Raw genomic sequence first — 16,920 nt, 5'->3', positions numbered from 1 at the left:
TCATCTTGGATGTTTTTGCGTTACCCGGAGCTGCTTTATTCTCATCCTGCTTCCATTTCAAAGAAGGACTCAGCAATTTATTTCATCCTCTTCTGGCATGCCCCTGCCCAAACCAGATACAATTCCACTGCTCATTAGCAAGTTAATTAAATGTTTCTGAAAGTTTAATGGGGGATAGGGAAAAGTATTTGCGTTGGACACCATAGGGTAATGCTTCAGAAAAAAATTTCCATCAGATGTTCTCCCCAGTGGTTTCTCGCTCACTTTTAGGTGATTCATCTCTTCCCTTTCCCTAACCCACAGCTCCTCAGTGCCCCAGTCATATCTGCACTTCCCAAATCACTTTTGTATACCCAACCAAGTCATTTCTGCATATCCTATTTAGCCAAACAAAAGCCCTGGTTATCCAAACCTTGAAAACAATTCTCAATCACTCCTACATTTGGCAAATCACCTGGCAAATCCCATCTCTGGGAGGTTCAGAAGGGAGCACAGAAATTTTCCTAAGTAAAATGAAATTTTTCTCCTTTAAGTAATTATCAATTAAGAAATATCTAGTAAGATTGTAACTACTGTGGGCCAGATACTCTGTTAGGCACTTACTATAAGAATTGCAAAACATCAACCAACAGTAATACGACAAGAACAGAACCAAAAACAAAAAGGAAAAATCTGTACCCTAATAGAGAGAACTGTCTAGTCTTAACCAAAAGGAGACATAATTATCTATATAATCACAGTGACGTAGGATTGAGGATGGAGAGAATGATGTTATGTAAGAACACAAAAATTGCTTCATCAGTGAGTCAGGGTAGCATTCTCTAAAAAGCTAAGCCTGAAGGAAGAGTATTAAGTAAGCACAGGAAAAGGCAAGTGATGAAATTACTCAAGGGAGAAGAAAGGACCTGTCCTGGCAGGTTCTTGTGGGCCTTATTAAGGAGGCTAGACACTAAATTCTTTGAAGACTTTCAAGGTGAGGTAGGGCAGGAAGATGAAGGATGTTACATAGTCGAATTTTCATTTAATATATATATATATATAAAAATATAAATTTATGATGATTTATAATATAAATTATTACAATAATTTATAATATATTACCACATTTTAGATACATATTTGATACTGGGGATTGAACCCAGGGGTGCTTTACCACTGAGCCACATCCCAGTTCTTTTTAATTTTTTATTTTGAGACAAGGTCTCACTAAATGCTGAGGCTGGTCTTGAACTTGCAATCCTTCTGCCTCAGTCTCCAGCGTTGCTGGGATTATAGGCATGCGCCACCATACCTGGTCCATGTATATATTTTATTTCTTTTTTTTTCTAGCTCACATTTATATTTTAAAGTAATAGTTCTGAATAGCATTAGAGAATGAATTGAAGTGGGTAAGTGAGGGCAAATGGATGTGAACAGATAAGTATTGCAGTGGCCAATTATAAAACATAAGTGTTGATAAGCTGAGATGGAAGAAAGAGCATAGATAGTTAACTGGGCTTAGTTAACTTGACTTTGATAATGAAAGCAAGTTCAGGAGGTTTTAGAGATGATTTGTGGGAATGAGGCTTGAATAAAAATTGAGATCAGGACACTGTAAGCAGTTCAAACTTGGGAATGGAGGTTCTGGGGAGGAGGCCACAACTGTGTGTGTGCGCGTACGTGCATGTATGTGTGTATGTGTGTGTTTATGCTGATCTGGGGGTACATTTGAAATATGTAAGTAGAGACTTGCTATGTGAGTCTGGAGGTCAGAGAAGTAGAAATTGGAGATAAAATTTGAGGTCACTTCTGTATAATTGCTTTTTTGTTGCCACTAACTTAAAAAGAGTTGTAGTATGTATTACTACTTTGTTCTTTTTAATATTGAGTATATTCCACTATATTGGATATGCAACATTTTGCTTAACCAGTTGCTTCTCCATAAAGGCTTTTTTTGGGGGGAGGGTGGCATAATTGCAGGTGTGATTTTTTAAGAAAATTTTATGGTGTGAGAAGAAAACAGGGCTTCATTCCATGCTGCCAGAGTTTGGGTAAGTGTTCTCTAAAGGGCCATTGTTAAAGGATTGGTCCCTAGTGTGGACTACTATTTGAAGGTGGTGCAACCTTTAAGAGGAGGGACCTACTTGGAAGTCTTCTGATTATAACTGGTGTGCTCTTGAAGGGATATTGGGACCCCTTCTCTTCCCCTCTTTGCTTCCTGGCTGCCTTTGCCATGCAGCCAGGCCATAATATACTGCATCACCACAGACCAAAAATGATGGGGCTAAATGAAATGGACTGAAGCCTCTGAAACTGTAAGCCCAACTACATTTTAAGAATTTCTCACATTTAATAGCCCGATAGCAGAAAAAAAGTTTACAAGGGTGATGGAGAAAGAGTAGTCAGAATGATAGAAGACAAACCATGGGATTTTTGTTGTGTAAACTAAAAACCAAGAGTGTTTCAAAAAGGAGGGAATAGTCAGGGGTGTCAGGCACTGATATGAAGTTCAGTAAGACTGAAAATCTCTCTTAAGTTTGGGGACAGCAAGTGATATACTTGTGAAATGATGGGGCTGCAAGTTTAAGGGAGTAGATGGAGGAGAAGGAGATGAGAAAATGGGAATAGAGGATATACAGACATGGAGAAGAAAACATTAATTACCACGACTTCATTCACACGTATTGAGTACATGTATTGAATTATAACACTGGACCCCATGATGTGTACAATTATTATGTTAATCAAGAATTTAAAAAAACATATTTAAGGGGATGGAAATGTCACCTATCCTGATTTGATCATCACACATTGTATATATGTGTCAAACTATCACACTGTACCCCATAAATTTGTACACTTAAAATAATAATTAGAAAAGGAAATGGAAATAACAGCTGCATTTTGAAGACTCTTGACAGGGCAAGAAAGGAAAGGAGAAAAGAAATGTAAGAACTGGAGGAAAATGAGTAGTCAAGGATAGGCTTATGGAATCCTCAGCAAATCTGGGTGACTTAGTTATGAGGGAGAGGTTAAACCCATATAAAAGATCTAGAACAGGGGGCTGTTCTAGACTGAAAAATAGACCTTAGGTAAGAGAAGATAAGTGATAAGAGATAGTGCAGGATGGATATGAATATTTCACATTTGAAAGGAGTGGGATCCTCATGGACAGGCCTCTATTTTCTCTCTAAACTTTTCAATGAGCACAGTGCAAAACAGATTGACAGGAGAAAAAGAAGGAACCATAGCAGGAGCCAGATTGTGAAATGAGATCTGTGAAATTAAAAAAAAAAAAAAAAAAGGCAATTTGCTAAATAAAAAAATAAGTGAAGAGTTTTAGGCAGTTGGAATGATATGGTCTAATTGGTCTTTCAGCACAATCATCCTGATGGTCATATGGAAGATTTTCTGTGAGACTTAGAAGAGCAGTTAAGAGTTTAGACAAAGAATAAAGAAGTCTTTGGAAGTAGGATGTGGTGCTGTAAGTGCTGAGGAGAGAACCGTTGAAGGTGTGAGGAGCAGGTGGCATCAACTAGATGGTCATTCCTGGAAGGTGGATGTGGGGAGAGGGAGCGCAAAGGCCGAAAGGGGACTCCAGATCTCTGTTCTGTACTGATGATGGTCCCAGACCTGTGTTCTGCATTGATGGTGGTCCCAGACCCGTGTTCTGCATTGATGGTGGTCCCAGACCCCTGTTCTGCATTGATGGTGGTCCCAGACCCCTGTTCTGCATTTATGGTGGTCCCAGACCCGTGTCCTGCATTGATGGTGGTCCCAGACCCGTGTCCTGCATTGATGGTGGTCCCAGACCCGTGTCCTGCATTGATGGTGGTCCCAGACCCGTGTTCTGCATTGATGGTGGTCCCAGACCCCTGTTCTGCATTGATGGTGGTCCCAGACCCCTGTTCTTCATTGATGATGGTCCCAGACCCGTGTTCTGCATTGATGGTGGTCCCAGACCCGTGTTCTGCATTGATGGTGGTCCCAGACCTCTGTTCTGCATTGATGGTGTTACCACCAATGATGGTTGTGAATTCTGGGTAAGAAACAGGTTTGGAGAGAGCAAAAGTTCAGTTTTAGACATCTTGATTTGGAAGAGCCCTTAGGAACAGGGAGGTGGAGATACACAATAAACAGATTTACAGAGCTTAGGAAAGTGCTCTGTTTGCATAACAAAGAATTGTAGTTTATTCAACTAAGAATGACAGTTACAATCATGAGAACCCATGAGGTTGCCCAGGAAGAAGAGTGCAAAAAAGAAACGAGTAAAGCATGGAGCCCCAAGAAATACAGTATTTAAGGGGCTGCAAGAAGAAAAAGACAAACTGTAGGGAGTATCTAGAGAGAAAGAGGAGAACGAAAATAAGCTAGTGAAGGAGACAGACTCAAGGAAAAGGATAATACATGCAAAAGATAGAAAATGAGGGGATTTAGTTTTTTCAGCTGGTTAGAGAATTAATATGTCCCAATAACTTTATTTTTAGGACAATTCCAGGTTAAATATGGTAAGAAAAAAAAAAAGATCCATAATCAGATTTTAGCATCTTGAGGAATGAGTAGAAAGTGAGGAAAGGAAGGAAAAAGAGTAGACACTTTCAGATTTTAGCATAGCCAAGAAGATGAAATGGTGAGAATATTTAATGACCTAGAGCAAGCGCGTGTGAGACTTTCTATTCATTTATTTATTTATTTATTTTGAAAAATTGTTATTTATTTGACAGAAAACTTCTGAATTAATATAAAGAAATGACAATAACTTGTATACACACTAATTCAAAACATTTTCACTAAGCACCAAGTAGAACAGTTCCCTATCTTTTCACCAAAAACACCTTTATCATTGAAAGACTCCTTCAAACTTAAGTTTATTTAGGATTTTAATCAAGAAACCTAAAGCTGCCAATCAGAGCTTCTAATTAGCATAAGATGACCAGGTTATACCCTTATGGGTAAAAAATAACTTTTAAGTTTTGACCTATACATTCCAACCAAGGGGATAAGCTAGCCTCAGGCTGATCAACACAGGTCACAGGTCCACAAAACAAATATCATCCTCATAGCACACAAACAAAATGAGTAATATATATACATACACACATATATATATACAAAATGAGAACAAAGCATCATGTAAAATACATGTTGTGTATATTCAAGGGGAGTAACGCCTATTTCCCATGAGCATACAATGCAGCAAGGGGCACAGAAACAAGTACCATACACTAACCCACAAGGCAGTGGAAGAATGAAAGTCCTGTGCCTTGGAATGGAGTGGAGGCTTCTCGACCAGGTGGCACCTAGGCCAGACCAGGAACAAGAGTGGATATCAAAGCTTGTGGGGAAGGATCTTCCTCGTCAGAGAGGACAAAAGAGCCACAGACCTACTGACTACTCAGAAGACAGTGGAGTGTCTGTACTGACTGAAGGAATGTAATCTAAGAAAAGCATACAACAGAGAAGAGAAAACCTCCTCCAACAAGAGGGCAAATACCTTCCCCAGAGGAGACACGTGCTCTCTATAGAGGTGAAGTAGCTGAGGATCACTCTGCAGGTCACCTCCACCCCAAGGCCCTAGTCCCTGGCAATCAAATTCATGAGCAAGAATCTTCCTTCATGTAAACTGCCTTTTCTTCAAAGAGTAAAACAAAAACACAAGCAAACAACACAAAATTCAAAAGAAAAAGAATCAGACCAAGCTTTGACCCTCGTACTTCACCTGTGTCCCAGCTGTCCTGCTAGAGACTGGGTCCGCTTTGTTACTCACACTGGTTCATTACTGCAAGGCACCTAGCATATCATGCTCCTAGTACAGCTCCCCATCAAACAGGCAACACCACACAACACAAACTCACCCAAACAAAAGGCAGCAATTAAGGACCTACTGTGATATTACTACACTAACGGCATATTTTAACCCTTTTTCTGACCCATTTACAAAAAAATTTACAAAATATCTGCACTACTATGGAAGCATTACAAACATTGCATTAGATTCCTCTTCTTGAGGTAGTTCAAAGTCTTGAGACAGCAAATTTACATATTTTTCTCTACTATCATGAATGGGTAGTAATTGTTAAAGGATTAAAACTAAACTCCTTTTCCCCTGATTCTGGAGTATTGTAATTTCTCCCCTCAGATAATAACAAATTAACAACTGGGAAAAAAACTATATAAAAGTCATATAAAAAATTTTAAAAAGAGCAAAAAAACAAGAAAGAATCTGTGTCATCAAAGTAAGTCTAAACTTTGCTACAAACAAAACCAAACCTCACTTGGTTCACCAAGCCATAAGCATTTTATAAACTAATCAAGAAATTAACAGTTCACAAAAATCAGAGAAATTTTTAGGCGGAAACAAAATTAACACCAACTCATTCCCTGGCAAAGAATTCTTCTAAAATGTCACGTCCACACAGAGAGGTTTGGTGAAACGGTCTTGAAGACGCTACCTTGTAGGTCAGACCCCTCTCAGGTCTGCTTCAGAGGCCAGGGATATTGGCAGAAGCCTGCTCCAGGTAGGCCAAGGAGCCCTGAGGGACTTCGGCTGGCTTTTTGTGCTGCACATTGATGTCCTCCAGCACCTGCTGCCAGTGCCTTAGCTTTGTCAAGTGCTTCTGCACCAGAGCATCTTTCTGCTGCAATTCATGCCTTAGTTCTGAGACGTCCTCTTTGATAACTTGCTCCAGTTTCTGGACAGACAACTGCAATCTTTTCTGTAGAAAGAAGCATTCTGTCTGTCTTGCAATGTCTAGAAACTTCTGGATACACTGATGGGTGCCATTGACATAATCCTGACTCACGAGAGAAGCAAAGCAAGCCTCGAATGACGACTCCAACTCGTCCACCAAGGTGCTGCTAGAAGTTCTCTGCGCGCCAGGCACTGCGTGGAGAAGGGAAGCCTGGCCTGGGAGTCCCGGCAGGGGCGGCGGCCCCGGAGGCTGCCCCGAGAACATACCGCCCAGCGGAGCCGCCATGTTTCGAGACTTTCTATTTATTTATTTAATAAGTAGTCTAAGGGTCAATGGTATCATGTAGCTTGATCTTCTGAGTGGTGCCGCCTGTCCCAATTGTAAGTGATGAATGGTATTACCAAGTGTGAGAATATTCCAGTAATTACAAGTTTTCTAAAATAGGACTGTCCTTCTTAGTAAGGAAGGAAATTCATCACCCTAACACAGGTTAGAGTGTGAATAGTCACTTAATGAAATGCTGGAGAGGTCTGCATCATTTAAGGATATGAGAGAGAGTCTTTTAACTATAAACCTCTATTAAAATGATTGTTTTTTTGCTTATAATAGCTGATGATTGTAGGTTAAATTAAATTAAAACTCTGGGTTGTAGGCTGCTAGACTTGGCTTATATTTATCTTCTTGTCTTAGATGCTCTCTCATCTTGTACAAAGAAACTTTTTTTTATCTATGTCTCATTTTGCACACATCACACACAATTGACTGAAATGGTCTCTTTTCTCATCCATATTAACTTTCTTCCCCACCTGAAGCATTCCCAGACTAGCCTTAGTCAAGTTCCTGTCACATCAGTTGCTCCCTCCAGTGCTTCTGTTACTAGCATGTGCCAATCCACAAGTCAATTTTGCTTGTCAGGATGTCAGAAAATGCACCTGAATTTTTATATGAGTGGTTTGCTGATTTGCCTGGCAACCATCGTTCCGTATCAGCATCCCTAAGTCTATTCAAAATTTCATGAAACGAAGAAAAGATTGACTTTGAAAATAAACAGCAAATGAAAAAAAAATGATTATTTTATCAAATGAACAAGTCCCACTCTCCCCAAGAGACACATTTATTTAGGAAAGCAGAGATACATTCAAGGGAGAATGCAGGCCATCTTAAGAGGGAGAAGCTTTTGGGGTAAAGTAAGGATGCACATTCAGGGGAGAATGTGGGCCATCTCCAGAGTGAGAGACAGCCTGAATACTTTTTGTTTTGATAGGTCATGGTATTGTATGTGGATGAAATTCATATTAAGTAAATAAGTAGCAGGGGTGAGAGGGGTGCAGCAACAGGGGTGACATGGTTCCTGTTTTGTGCCTGTTGATAATGCACTAATTGATCCATCAGTGGTTGCTCTGAACTGTGTTTATTTCTCTTATGTATATCCTTTATCAGCACTGTTCAGAATTCTTAAAAGGTGGCACAATTCAAGATAGCTGTTTTCCAAACCAGTGAGCACTTACCTTTTTAAGTATAAGAACTGCTTTATTTTTCTCAAGTAATTATAATTGTAATTAATAATAATTAATTATCCACTTAATTGCTTTATAAAAATGTTAACTATAAACTCAACACTTTGTTGATTCATAGTAATAAGATCCATTCGTATTCTTAGCTCATTTTATTTATGGAGCCCCATTAGATATCAAAAACTATGTTAAGTTCCAAAGCGGTAGTACAGTGCAATACAAGGAGGCATCGGACTTGCTTATCCTTAATTGCCAGAGTCTGTGTTCTCAGACTTTCTGTTTCAGACTGTCTTGCTGTCATTCTCCTAGTTTAGTTTTGGGGAGAGGACGCTCCTCTAAGCAACCCTCTTCTCCACTCTGATGTGGTAGATTTTCTGTATATGTAATAAAAACAAGTCTATGAGTTAAGAATATAAATTAAATGTTAATCTACTACAAGTGTTCTCAGGGTCCCCTCTTCGAGTAATTGCACAACTGTTAGAGGACAAACATGTCATCAATTTTTGGTGCTGAGAGGCCATATAGACATATATTAAAATAGAACTAGGTTATACAAGGAAGTATGAATAATAAATCATTTAGTTGCTATTGCTTCTTGTTTTAATTAGAACTGTAGATGTATAAACAATATTTACTGAACAATGATATCTGAATTTATACTCAAAACTTTAGATACTTTAGCATTTGGCAATTTATTGGATAACTTTACTGATGTAACTGGAACAGAGGAAATTTTATTCATAGAATTTCAGGGAGGTTGAGCCTGCATAGTTAAGAAGTCACTCCTGAGAATAAATAGTATTATCCTTCCCAGGGGGTTGTGGGCTATGGGGAGGGTGGTGGAGAGGGAGGGCAGGCTTTGGAATATAACCAAGCATTAGCAGAGAGGATGACTACAACCACTAACCTGGCAGGACACTTCAGAATGTGTTGCCTAATTTTCCCCCATAATCCCTATAATCCTCAGTAAATTTACCACACTCCCAATGTCATGTGATTGGGTAGTTTATGACTAAAGGACTGGGACAGAGCTTCACTTCTGAACTAGAACTGGAGGAAATAAGGTTAAGTGTGCAGAAATCATAGAGAGGAGGTTTCTGGACCTTCCAGGACATGAGATTGGTTACTTAATACCAATTTAGTTAAATTATGAAAAGAACGAGAGCCCCAAATGATTACTAAGCTTAGCAAAAATCCTGTTCTTATGATTGCAAATGGTGTTTAACTACAAGTAGACATCAATTTGTAGTTTTCACATGAGTAGGAACTTCTGTCATTTTCCTTAATATTATATAAACGTATGTGTTTTCCTCTAACTCCCACCAGATCAAATTGGTGTTTCTGGGTGGGGATCTATCAGGTTTTCCATTCTCACAACACCTCACAGAGCCTCAAAAAATTCAAGGGTAGGTATTGTCATCGATTGGCCCCACTAATTAAATGACACCAAATGAAGGAATCCAAGCAAGAGCGTTGGAAAAATGGATAAAGAAATTGGTGGAAAAAAGGATATTGAATCCTGTAGATCTACATAATAGATTATATAATTTATTGCAGAAATATTTTGATTTCAATCCATATTATAAGGTCATTAAAGTTTCATTAATAAATAATATGTGTTGTCCATCAAAACCAAAATTAAACAAAAGCCCCCAAACCAACTAACCAACAAAAGAAAAACATCCAAATCCAAAATCTATGGCTTAAATTAATGTAACAGTGAAGGTGTTTTAATGTTTTAAGCAAGTTTATTTGAGTTCTAGTGAGATATAAATGGAAATTGGGTCGATTTTCTTCAAAAGTATGATCCTCAGACCACTTGTATTATAATCACATGATTTGCTCATTAAAGGCAGATGCATAAGCCCTACTAGGAAATGCTCAATCAGAATATGTGGGAAAAAGGGCTCAAGAGTCTGCATTTTAAATTTTCCCTTCAGGAAATTCTTATATACTCAGGTTTGAGACTACTGATCTAACATACAGACTTCACTGTGCTTTCAGCGTTGAGAATGTAACTGATGTTATAGGGTAGGGAAAGATGACCAGGGAGTGTCTGTGGGCTATTAGGCAGGCAGGGTGATATGGTGATGAAATGGACTTTCTAATAAAACAGTCCATGATTTGATTAGCTGATGCATTGGACAAGTGACTTAAATTTTCCTATCCTCTGTGTTCCTTCCTATAATATGTAAATAAAAGTAGTCCTGTAGGATCATAGTGGTAAATAGACATAATTTTGTAAAGGGCACATTTAGGGTGCATGAAAAGGCAATGTTTTTAGCCAGCTTTTTTCACTGCTGTGACCAAAAGATCTGACAAGAATAATTAGAGGAGGAAGAGCTTATTTTGGGGTTCACAGTTTCAGAGGTCTCAGTTCAGAGATGACTGACTTCATTCTTTGGGACCTGAGGTAAGACAGAACTTCATGGCAGAAGAGAGTGGCTGAGGAAAGTGGCTCAGAAATGGTCCAAAAAAAACAGAGAGAGAGAGAGAGAGAGAGAGAGAGAGAGAGAGAGAGAGAGAGAGAGAGAGAAAGAGACTCCCCTCACCATGTATATACCCCAAAATCATGCCTCCACTGACCTACCTCCTCCAGCCACACCCTACCTACCCACAGTTACCACCTAGTTACTCTCCAACAGAGGATTAGTGTGCTGATTAGGCTAAGGTTCTCATAATCCAATCATTCCACCTCTAATCTTTCTTGCATTATCTCATACATGAACTTTTGGAGGATACCTCATATCTAAACCATGACACATGGTTATGATTATGTTGAGCCCTGTGAAAGAGGATATTACTGTACTTAGATTTTTCCACCCTACATCCCAGAAATCTGCTAGAAGCTCAAAGATCCCATATTTGAAAAAAAAAAAAAAGTTGTAAAGAGGCCTCCAACCCAATCCAATCATCAACAATACTGTATCAATTAGAATACATGGATTACAAATATGATTCCACAAGAAATCAGTGGTCTGAAAGAAAAAGAAATAAGATCTGATTCAGGAGCATGGTAGAATAATTTAAACTTTCCACCAAGGCACGATTACAAAGGAAAAGTATAACTTCCTAAAGAGCAAAAAGAAATCATTTTGACTAAATTTGATGGGCTAGCAAAGATAAACTCTGTAGATAACAAAGAAACTAAAATTATAGCTCCAAGGAGGTGGGAGAGGAACATAAAGTTTTTGCTGTGAATGTGATTAAATCTCAGAGGAGCATGACAAGAAGACCTGAAGTGAGAAGAAAAGAAATGGTAGGTAACATTTGTAAATGTTCAATGTGCCTGTAGCAAATTGGTGCAATTTTGTGTTTGTTTCTGAGGAAATAGCTGTTTGAGGCATCACAGCCTGATGAAGATAGAAAGCCAGTTATGGCTGAGCTATGTCACAATTGCAAAGAACTTCCTTACGGGCGAAGCACATCCTATCCTTTTTCTTCCCCCCAAAATTATTTTTTTTCCTCAAATTTTGAAAGTGGATATTTGGATGATTGTCAGAGGTAGATTTTAAATTTTATGGCTTTTGTTTTAATTGGTGGGAGGAGGCAGAGTCTAGAGAATACTAGGTAATTATTTTTCAGTTTATTAGATGGTTATAACTCTAGTTTTGAAACACTAGAAAGAGAAATTCTCTGCTAGTGGTTAAATTAAGGCAGCAGGCAATTAGCAAGAAAAGAAGCTTCTTTATAAATCAGTTGATGTGTTTCTTGTTTTTAATAATGTCATCTAGGGAATAGCTTTCACAGCGTTCCTCAGGAAGTTTTACAATATCTTTGTTTCTGCCCAGGGTTGGGATTGATTTTTAGCTTAAACTCCAACCCTGAAGTCTCTTTTCAGAAACAAAACAAGCAAGACAAAATCTTCTTATTCAAAATAAGGGAGCAAATCACGAGAAAGGAAAAGGGGAAAAAGTGTGGGACCACAAAGCTCAATGGGGAATTCTTGCCTGGGTTAATGAGCAAATAAATCCTCATGAATAAAGACTGAAGTTCCTTAGATATCAGTTTATGAGGATTTTATTGTTTGTACTATTAAAATCAGGCAGCTACAGAAAGTCTAATAAACACAGATTGCCTTTGAAAAATAATAGGATAGGCCACCCAAAGTAGAATAATCAGAATCAAAGTGGAGGACCCTAGATTAGCCTAGAAGAAAATCCTGCATTTGACTATACCTAACCCAAGTTTTTCTCCAGTTGCCAAGGATCAGATATTTAGTCACATGTTCCATTATATTATTAAGCATGTAGGTACTAAACATTGTGCTTCATGTGAAGAGCCAGTGATGAATTGAGAGTCTATGACCTCAAAGAGCTCATCATCTGATGAATTAGAATCCCACATCTTGCTCCTGCATGTGCACTTAAGTTTGATATAGTCCACACTGTATATTGTTGTTACTTTACAGACTAATTGCTCCATTCATTTTGTATGGATCCTTTCATTCTATTTCCTAAATAAACTCCTCTAACACCATGTTATTGAGAAATAGTGGTAGAAGTATTCTGGTAGAAGCATCCAGATAGCAGAACACTCAGGTCTCACTGTGGTCAGGCTACCTGCTGACCACCTCTGAGAAATGTGCCCTTAACAAGGCCTCTCTGGAGCTGGAAGTATTATACATTTTGAACAAAGGCATGTTATTCTTTTATAATACGGAAGTGTCACTGTGAATGGTGTACAGAAAAGTGATGTTAAATGCAATAGGTAAAACAGTTATTAACCTCCCTTCAAGAGACTTTAAGAATCCAAATCTTTTTATGGGGAGAGACCAGTTTTTTCATAAAGTACATCATGATGATTTGGGCATAATTTCAATGGCAAGGAATAACTCCTTACATACTATTGATAGTCAAGTGTTCGCCTTTTGCTAGCATTTCCTTGCAGTTCAATACAGAATTTCATGTTCAGAAAACTGAGTAAAGGGTAAAGTTATAACCTAATTGGTTTCTACCTTCACTGAATCACTGGCACCTCCCTGCCATGATTTCAATTTTCTAATTCAGAAGGAAACTGCCATTTTGGCATTTTAAAGAATATTCTAATGCTTCATAGGAATTGTTTCAAGCTCTGTTACCTCTTCTTGGTGAGTTTCGGCATTTCTTAGGAAGTTGACTGCATTTTGACATGGTATAATGGCTATTTTCAAATGGGCAAGATGGACTTGAGAGCCTTGGTTGTTCCTCTAAATTTGCTTAGGATCCTAAATGAAGCAGCTGTGGTCATCCTTTTAAATCTTCAACTTGTGCTGGAGAGGAGAGAGAGAAAAGGCAGTTTGACTATTAAAAAGACTTTTAAGAGTTTTCAATTAGTTCTGTTTTTTTTCCCTTCAAGTTCATACATATGGAATAAGATGAGAGACCAGCACCTCAAACTGCTTTCTGGAATGATTAATTGCTGAGCAACAAAGGATTCCCCAAATCCTCAGGAAGAGCCTCTTCATGGATTGCACTTAATACCTCTCCTCTGCCAATGTCACTTGCAGGAAGGGAACAAGGACTCATTTTAAATAGTGAACACACCTCCATATGGCCTAAACTCAAGCTAAACTTTTCATAGCTGCTTTTTATTTTCTTTGTCTTGAGCTAAATAACCTCTAAATAAAGGAAATCTCTTTTCAGTTATGATGTGACCATGGCACAAAGTATTAGCCTTTTGAAACACTCCAACCTAATTTCTTTCCTTTCTTTTAAATACTAAGCATGAGGTCATAAATCATAAAATGCATAGATTTTTCTGTTATAATCCCACTTATTAAGATCTGACAGAACAACTTCATCTAGTTAAATCTGGTTGCAGTTCACTAAGATTTATTGAAGGGAAGTGTAATGCATCTATTTAAAAGGAGAGCTGGGCACATTGACTATATTCAGAGTTTATGGTGATTTAGCAGAAATGTACAGGACAATTTTTTTTCCTTCTGAGTTATTTTCTGACATTTTTTAAAATGTCAAAAATAATAAACTATAAAATGTAATTTTTCTCTCTAAAGGATCATCATGTGGGTTTGATCATTTTCATTATCTAAAAAGCATTACTATGAAAATTTTGCAGGTACACACTTTTATTATAGCAGACTACTTGGCAACAAATAAACAAATTATGATTAAGTCTACCTATTGTGAATTAGAGGTATTTCTCATCAACTTTGTAATCTAAATTGTCTCATAACAGAATGTAATCTTGGCTCTTTGGCTTTTGCATAACAAACTATCATTAGAAAAATCATCTTAATGGTAGAGATTTAATTCTTAAAAATTGAAATAAAATAAACAATAAGAGCCTGGTTAAGTGGCTAAATAAGGGAGGTGACAGTGATCACTGGACACTTTTTGTTTTTAAATTTTATTAAAAATAAAAAAATATCTTTGATGTTGCAACAACTGTGTAGTCACAATGGTTATCCATATAAGAATGCGTGGAGTTGGCAATAAGGGCACACTTCATGGAGTTTGCTTTAAGTTTATGAAGTACATGTGAAAATAATATATTTTTAGCTTGCTGTGAACAGAGCATTAAAAATGACTTCCCTCAAAGGCATGTATGGATGTTTTCTTTTCTTGGCTCCTCTTTCCTCTGTATAGCATCATGGTTGTTTTATATACTAAGCATTTGTGAGCAGAAAACCTAGTGTTTTATGCTTTCATAGGGCCTAGTCTTATATGTTGGCATACTGTAATAACTCACCCAAATTCTTTAAAGTAATGATGAAATGATGGAATAAGTGGATATGAAAATGTTTTCTTAACATTTAAATATCTTTATGTTTTTCTCAACACACAAATTATCAGTTACATGGAGAAAAAGTTCATTAAGTTTAGTGGTTGGAAATTTAATAATTTTCCAGTTTCTACAAGAAAACTGTCACCCTCAGGCTTTCTGGCTCACTTATTTTCTTCTACATAATATGCCCTTCATAATCTCTCCGTTGCTCTGGTGCTTTAAGAGCTGGCTTTCCTATTATAGCCCCATATGTTTGTTAATTTATGAAACACCAGAGTTCATCTGGTTACTTCCTCTTTCATTAGCACAGGTGAATGTTAATTGCTTTAAGGTAACTTTCTGTTTTTTATTTTCTATTTTTTAATCTTCAATTGAGGGTGGATTCTGTCTTCATTGGAAGGGAAGTCTTCAGCGGAATGATGACAGTAAATAAATTGTTTATTTCATCTGTTTTATTTTTAATAGCGATATAATTTGGTCTGAAAAGAAGACTAGACATTTCCAGTATATTTTCAGCTGGAAAATTAAAGACATAGGAATGAGGATTAAAGGTGTAGATCAAATGAGAAATAGTGAAGAAGAATAGTCAATCCCTTAATGATGCATTTGCTTATCATTCCGTTAAGTGTATTTTGCTCTTTTATTTCCTTTTTTATTCAGAACATCTGCAACTTTTTCATGTTCTTATCAGGAACCCCACCATTCTTCCTGTACCTGAAACTGTGCTCTGTCCTACCAAGGACAAACGATCTGTGTTTATCAAGACTACCCCTTGCATTTATGTTCCGAGTCCCAACTACTCTTGCCTTCACAAAGATCTTCCTCTGGTGTTTATCCTTTCTCTGTCCTGCATCATTGCTTTCTTCCTTTTTTACTGAGTTGTTCCTACCCGTGTATAGTCATGCTCATGTCATCCACCCTTTGAAAGAATCCTGTCTTAGCCTTCCTTTGCTTTCAGCTATTGTCCTTAAAACTTTCCTCTGACCTTTAGATTATGTAGAAGGAAATGGGGGGGGGGGGATGATGGAATGAGACAGACATCATTAACCTCTGTACATGTATGATTGCATGAATGGTACGAATCTACATCGTGCACAACCATAGAAACTAAATGATGTACCCCATTTGTGTACAATGAATCAAAATGCAGTCTGTAAAAAATTAAAAACATAAGTAAATAATTAAAAAAAAATAACCTTTCCTCTTCACTGCAAGACTGTTTTCTGTAGTAACTATCTCCATTTCGTCATTACCTATTTTCTACTCAATCCGCTGTGTCTCATCAGACTTATGTTCCCACTAGCCACTAAGACTGAACTTGATAGCCTGGCCAGTGAAGTCACCAAATCCAATCATTGTTCTCTGATACTGACTTGTCAGCAGCATTTGACACAGTCTACTGCTCCCTTCTTCTCGAAGCTCTGTTTTTTTTTTTTTTTTAATCTCCAGGACATCAACTCTTCTCAGTTTTCTCCTACTGGATATTCTCTCATGCCCTGTCTCTTTTGACTTCTCCATTTGATCTTGAAATTTTGAGCCACCTGGTGGGCTTTTCCATTTACACACCCTAGCTAGGCAATTTCATGGCTTTGAATACACTCTGTATTCCAATAACTCCCAGAGAGCTGTAGCCCAACCTTCTTCTAGAATCCGCTCACCTATGTAACATGCCATTTATTTATGTTTTTATTATTTGTTCTTTTTAGGTATACATAACAGTGGAACATATTTTGACACATTATACATACAGGGAGTATAACTTACTCTAATTAGGATCCCATTCTTGTGGTGGTACTTGATGGAGAGTTACACTGGTTGTGTATTCATATGTGAACATAGGAAAATTATGTCTGATTCATTCTACTGTCTTTCCTATTCCCATCACCCCTTCTTTCCCTTCATTCCCATTTGTCTATGCCACTGAACTTCTATTCTTCTCTCCCCCTGCTTATTGTGTGTTAGCATCTGCATATCAGAGAGAACATTTGGTCTTTCTTTTTTTGGGACTG

At 37.7% G+C, this 16,920-nt stretch overlaps 1 protein-coding gene across 1 annotated transcript; it reads right to left on the bottom strand.

Annotated features, from left to right (window-relative positions):
- Nucleotides 1-6,461: 6,461 nt before the first annotated feature.
- LOC124981918 (mediator of RNA polymerase II transcription subunit 28-like) lies at nucleotides 6,462-6,956 on the bottom strand. The gene has a single exon (XM_047547961.1). The coding sequence runs from the start codon at nucleotides 6,954-6,956 to the stop codon at nucleotides 6,462-6,464; it is 495 nt and encodes a 164-aa protein (XP_047403917.1).
- Between the last annotated feature and the right edge of the window lie 9,964 nt (nucleotides 6,957-16,920).

The sequence above is a fragment of the Sciurus carolinensis genome, chromosome 4, assembly GCF_902686445.1.
Source record: "Sciurus carolinensis chromosome 4, mSciCar1.2, whole genome shotgun sequence".
Classification (NCBI taxonomy): Eukaryota; Metazoa; Chordata; class Mammalia; order Rodentia; family Sciuridae; genus Sciurus; species Sciurus carolinensis.
This window is presented reverse-complemented; position numbering and strand designations above follow the sequence as displayed.

Coding starts and splice junctions, on each gene's coding strand:
- LOC124981918 (XM_047547961.1), bottom strand. CDS start 6,956: ATGGCGGCTCCGCTGGGCGGTATGTTCTCGGGGCAGCCTCCGGGGCCG.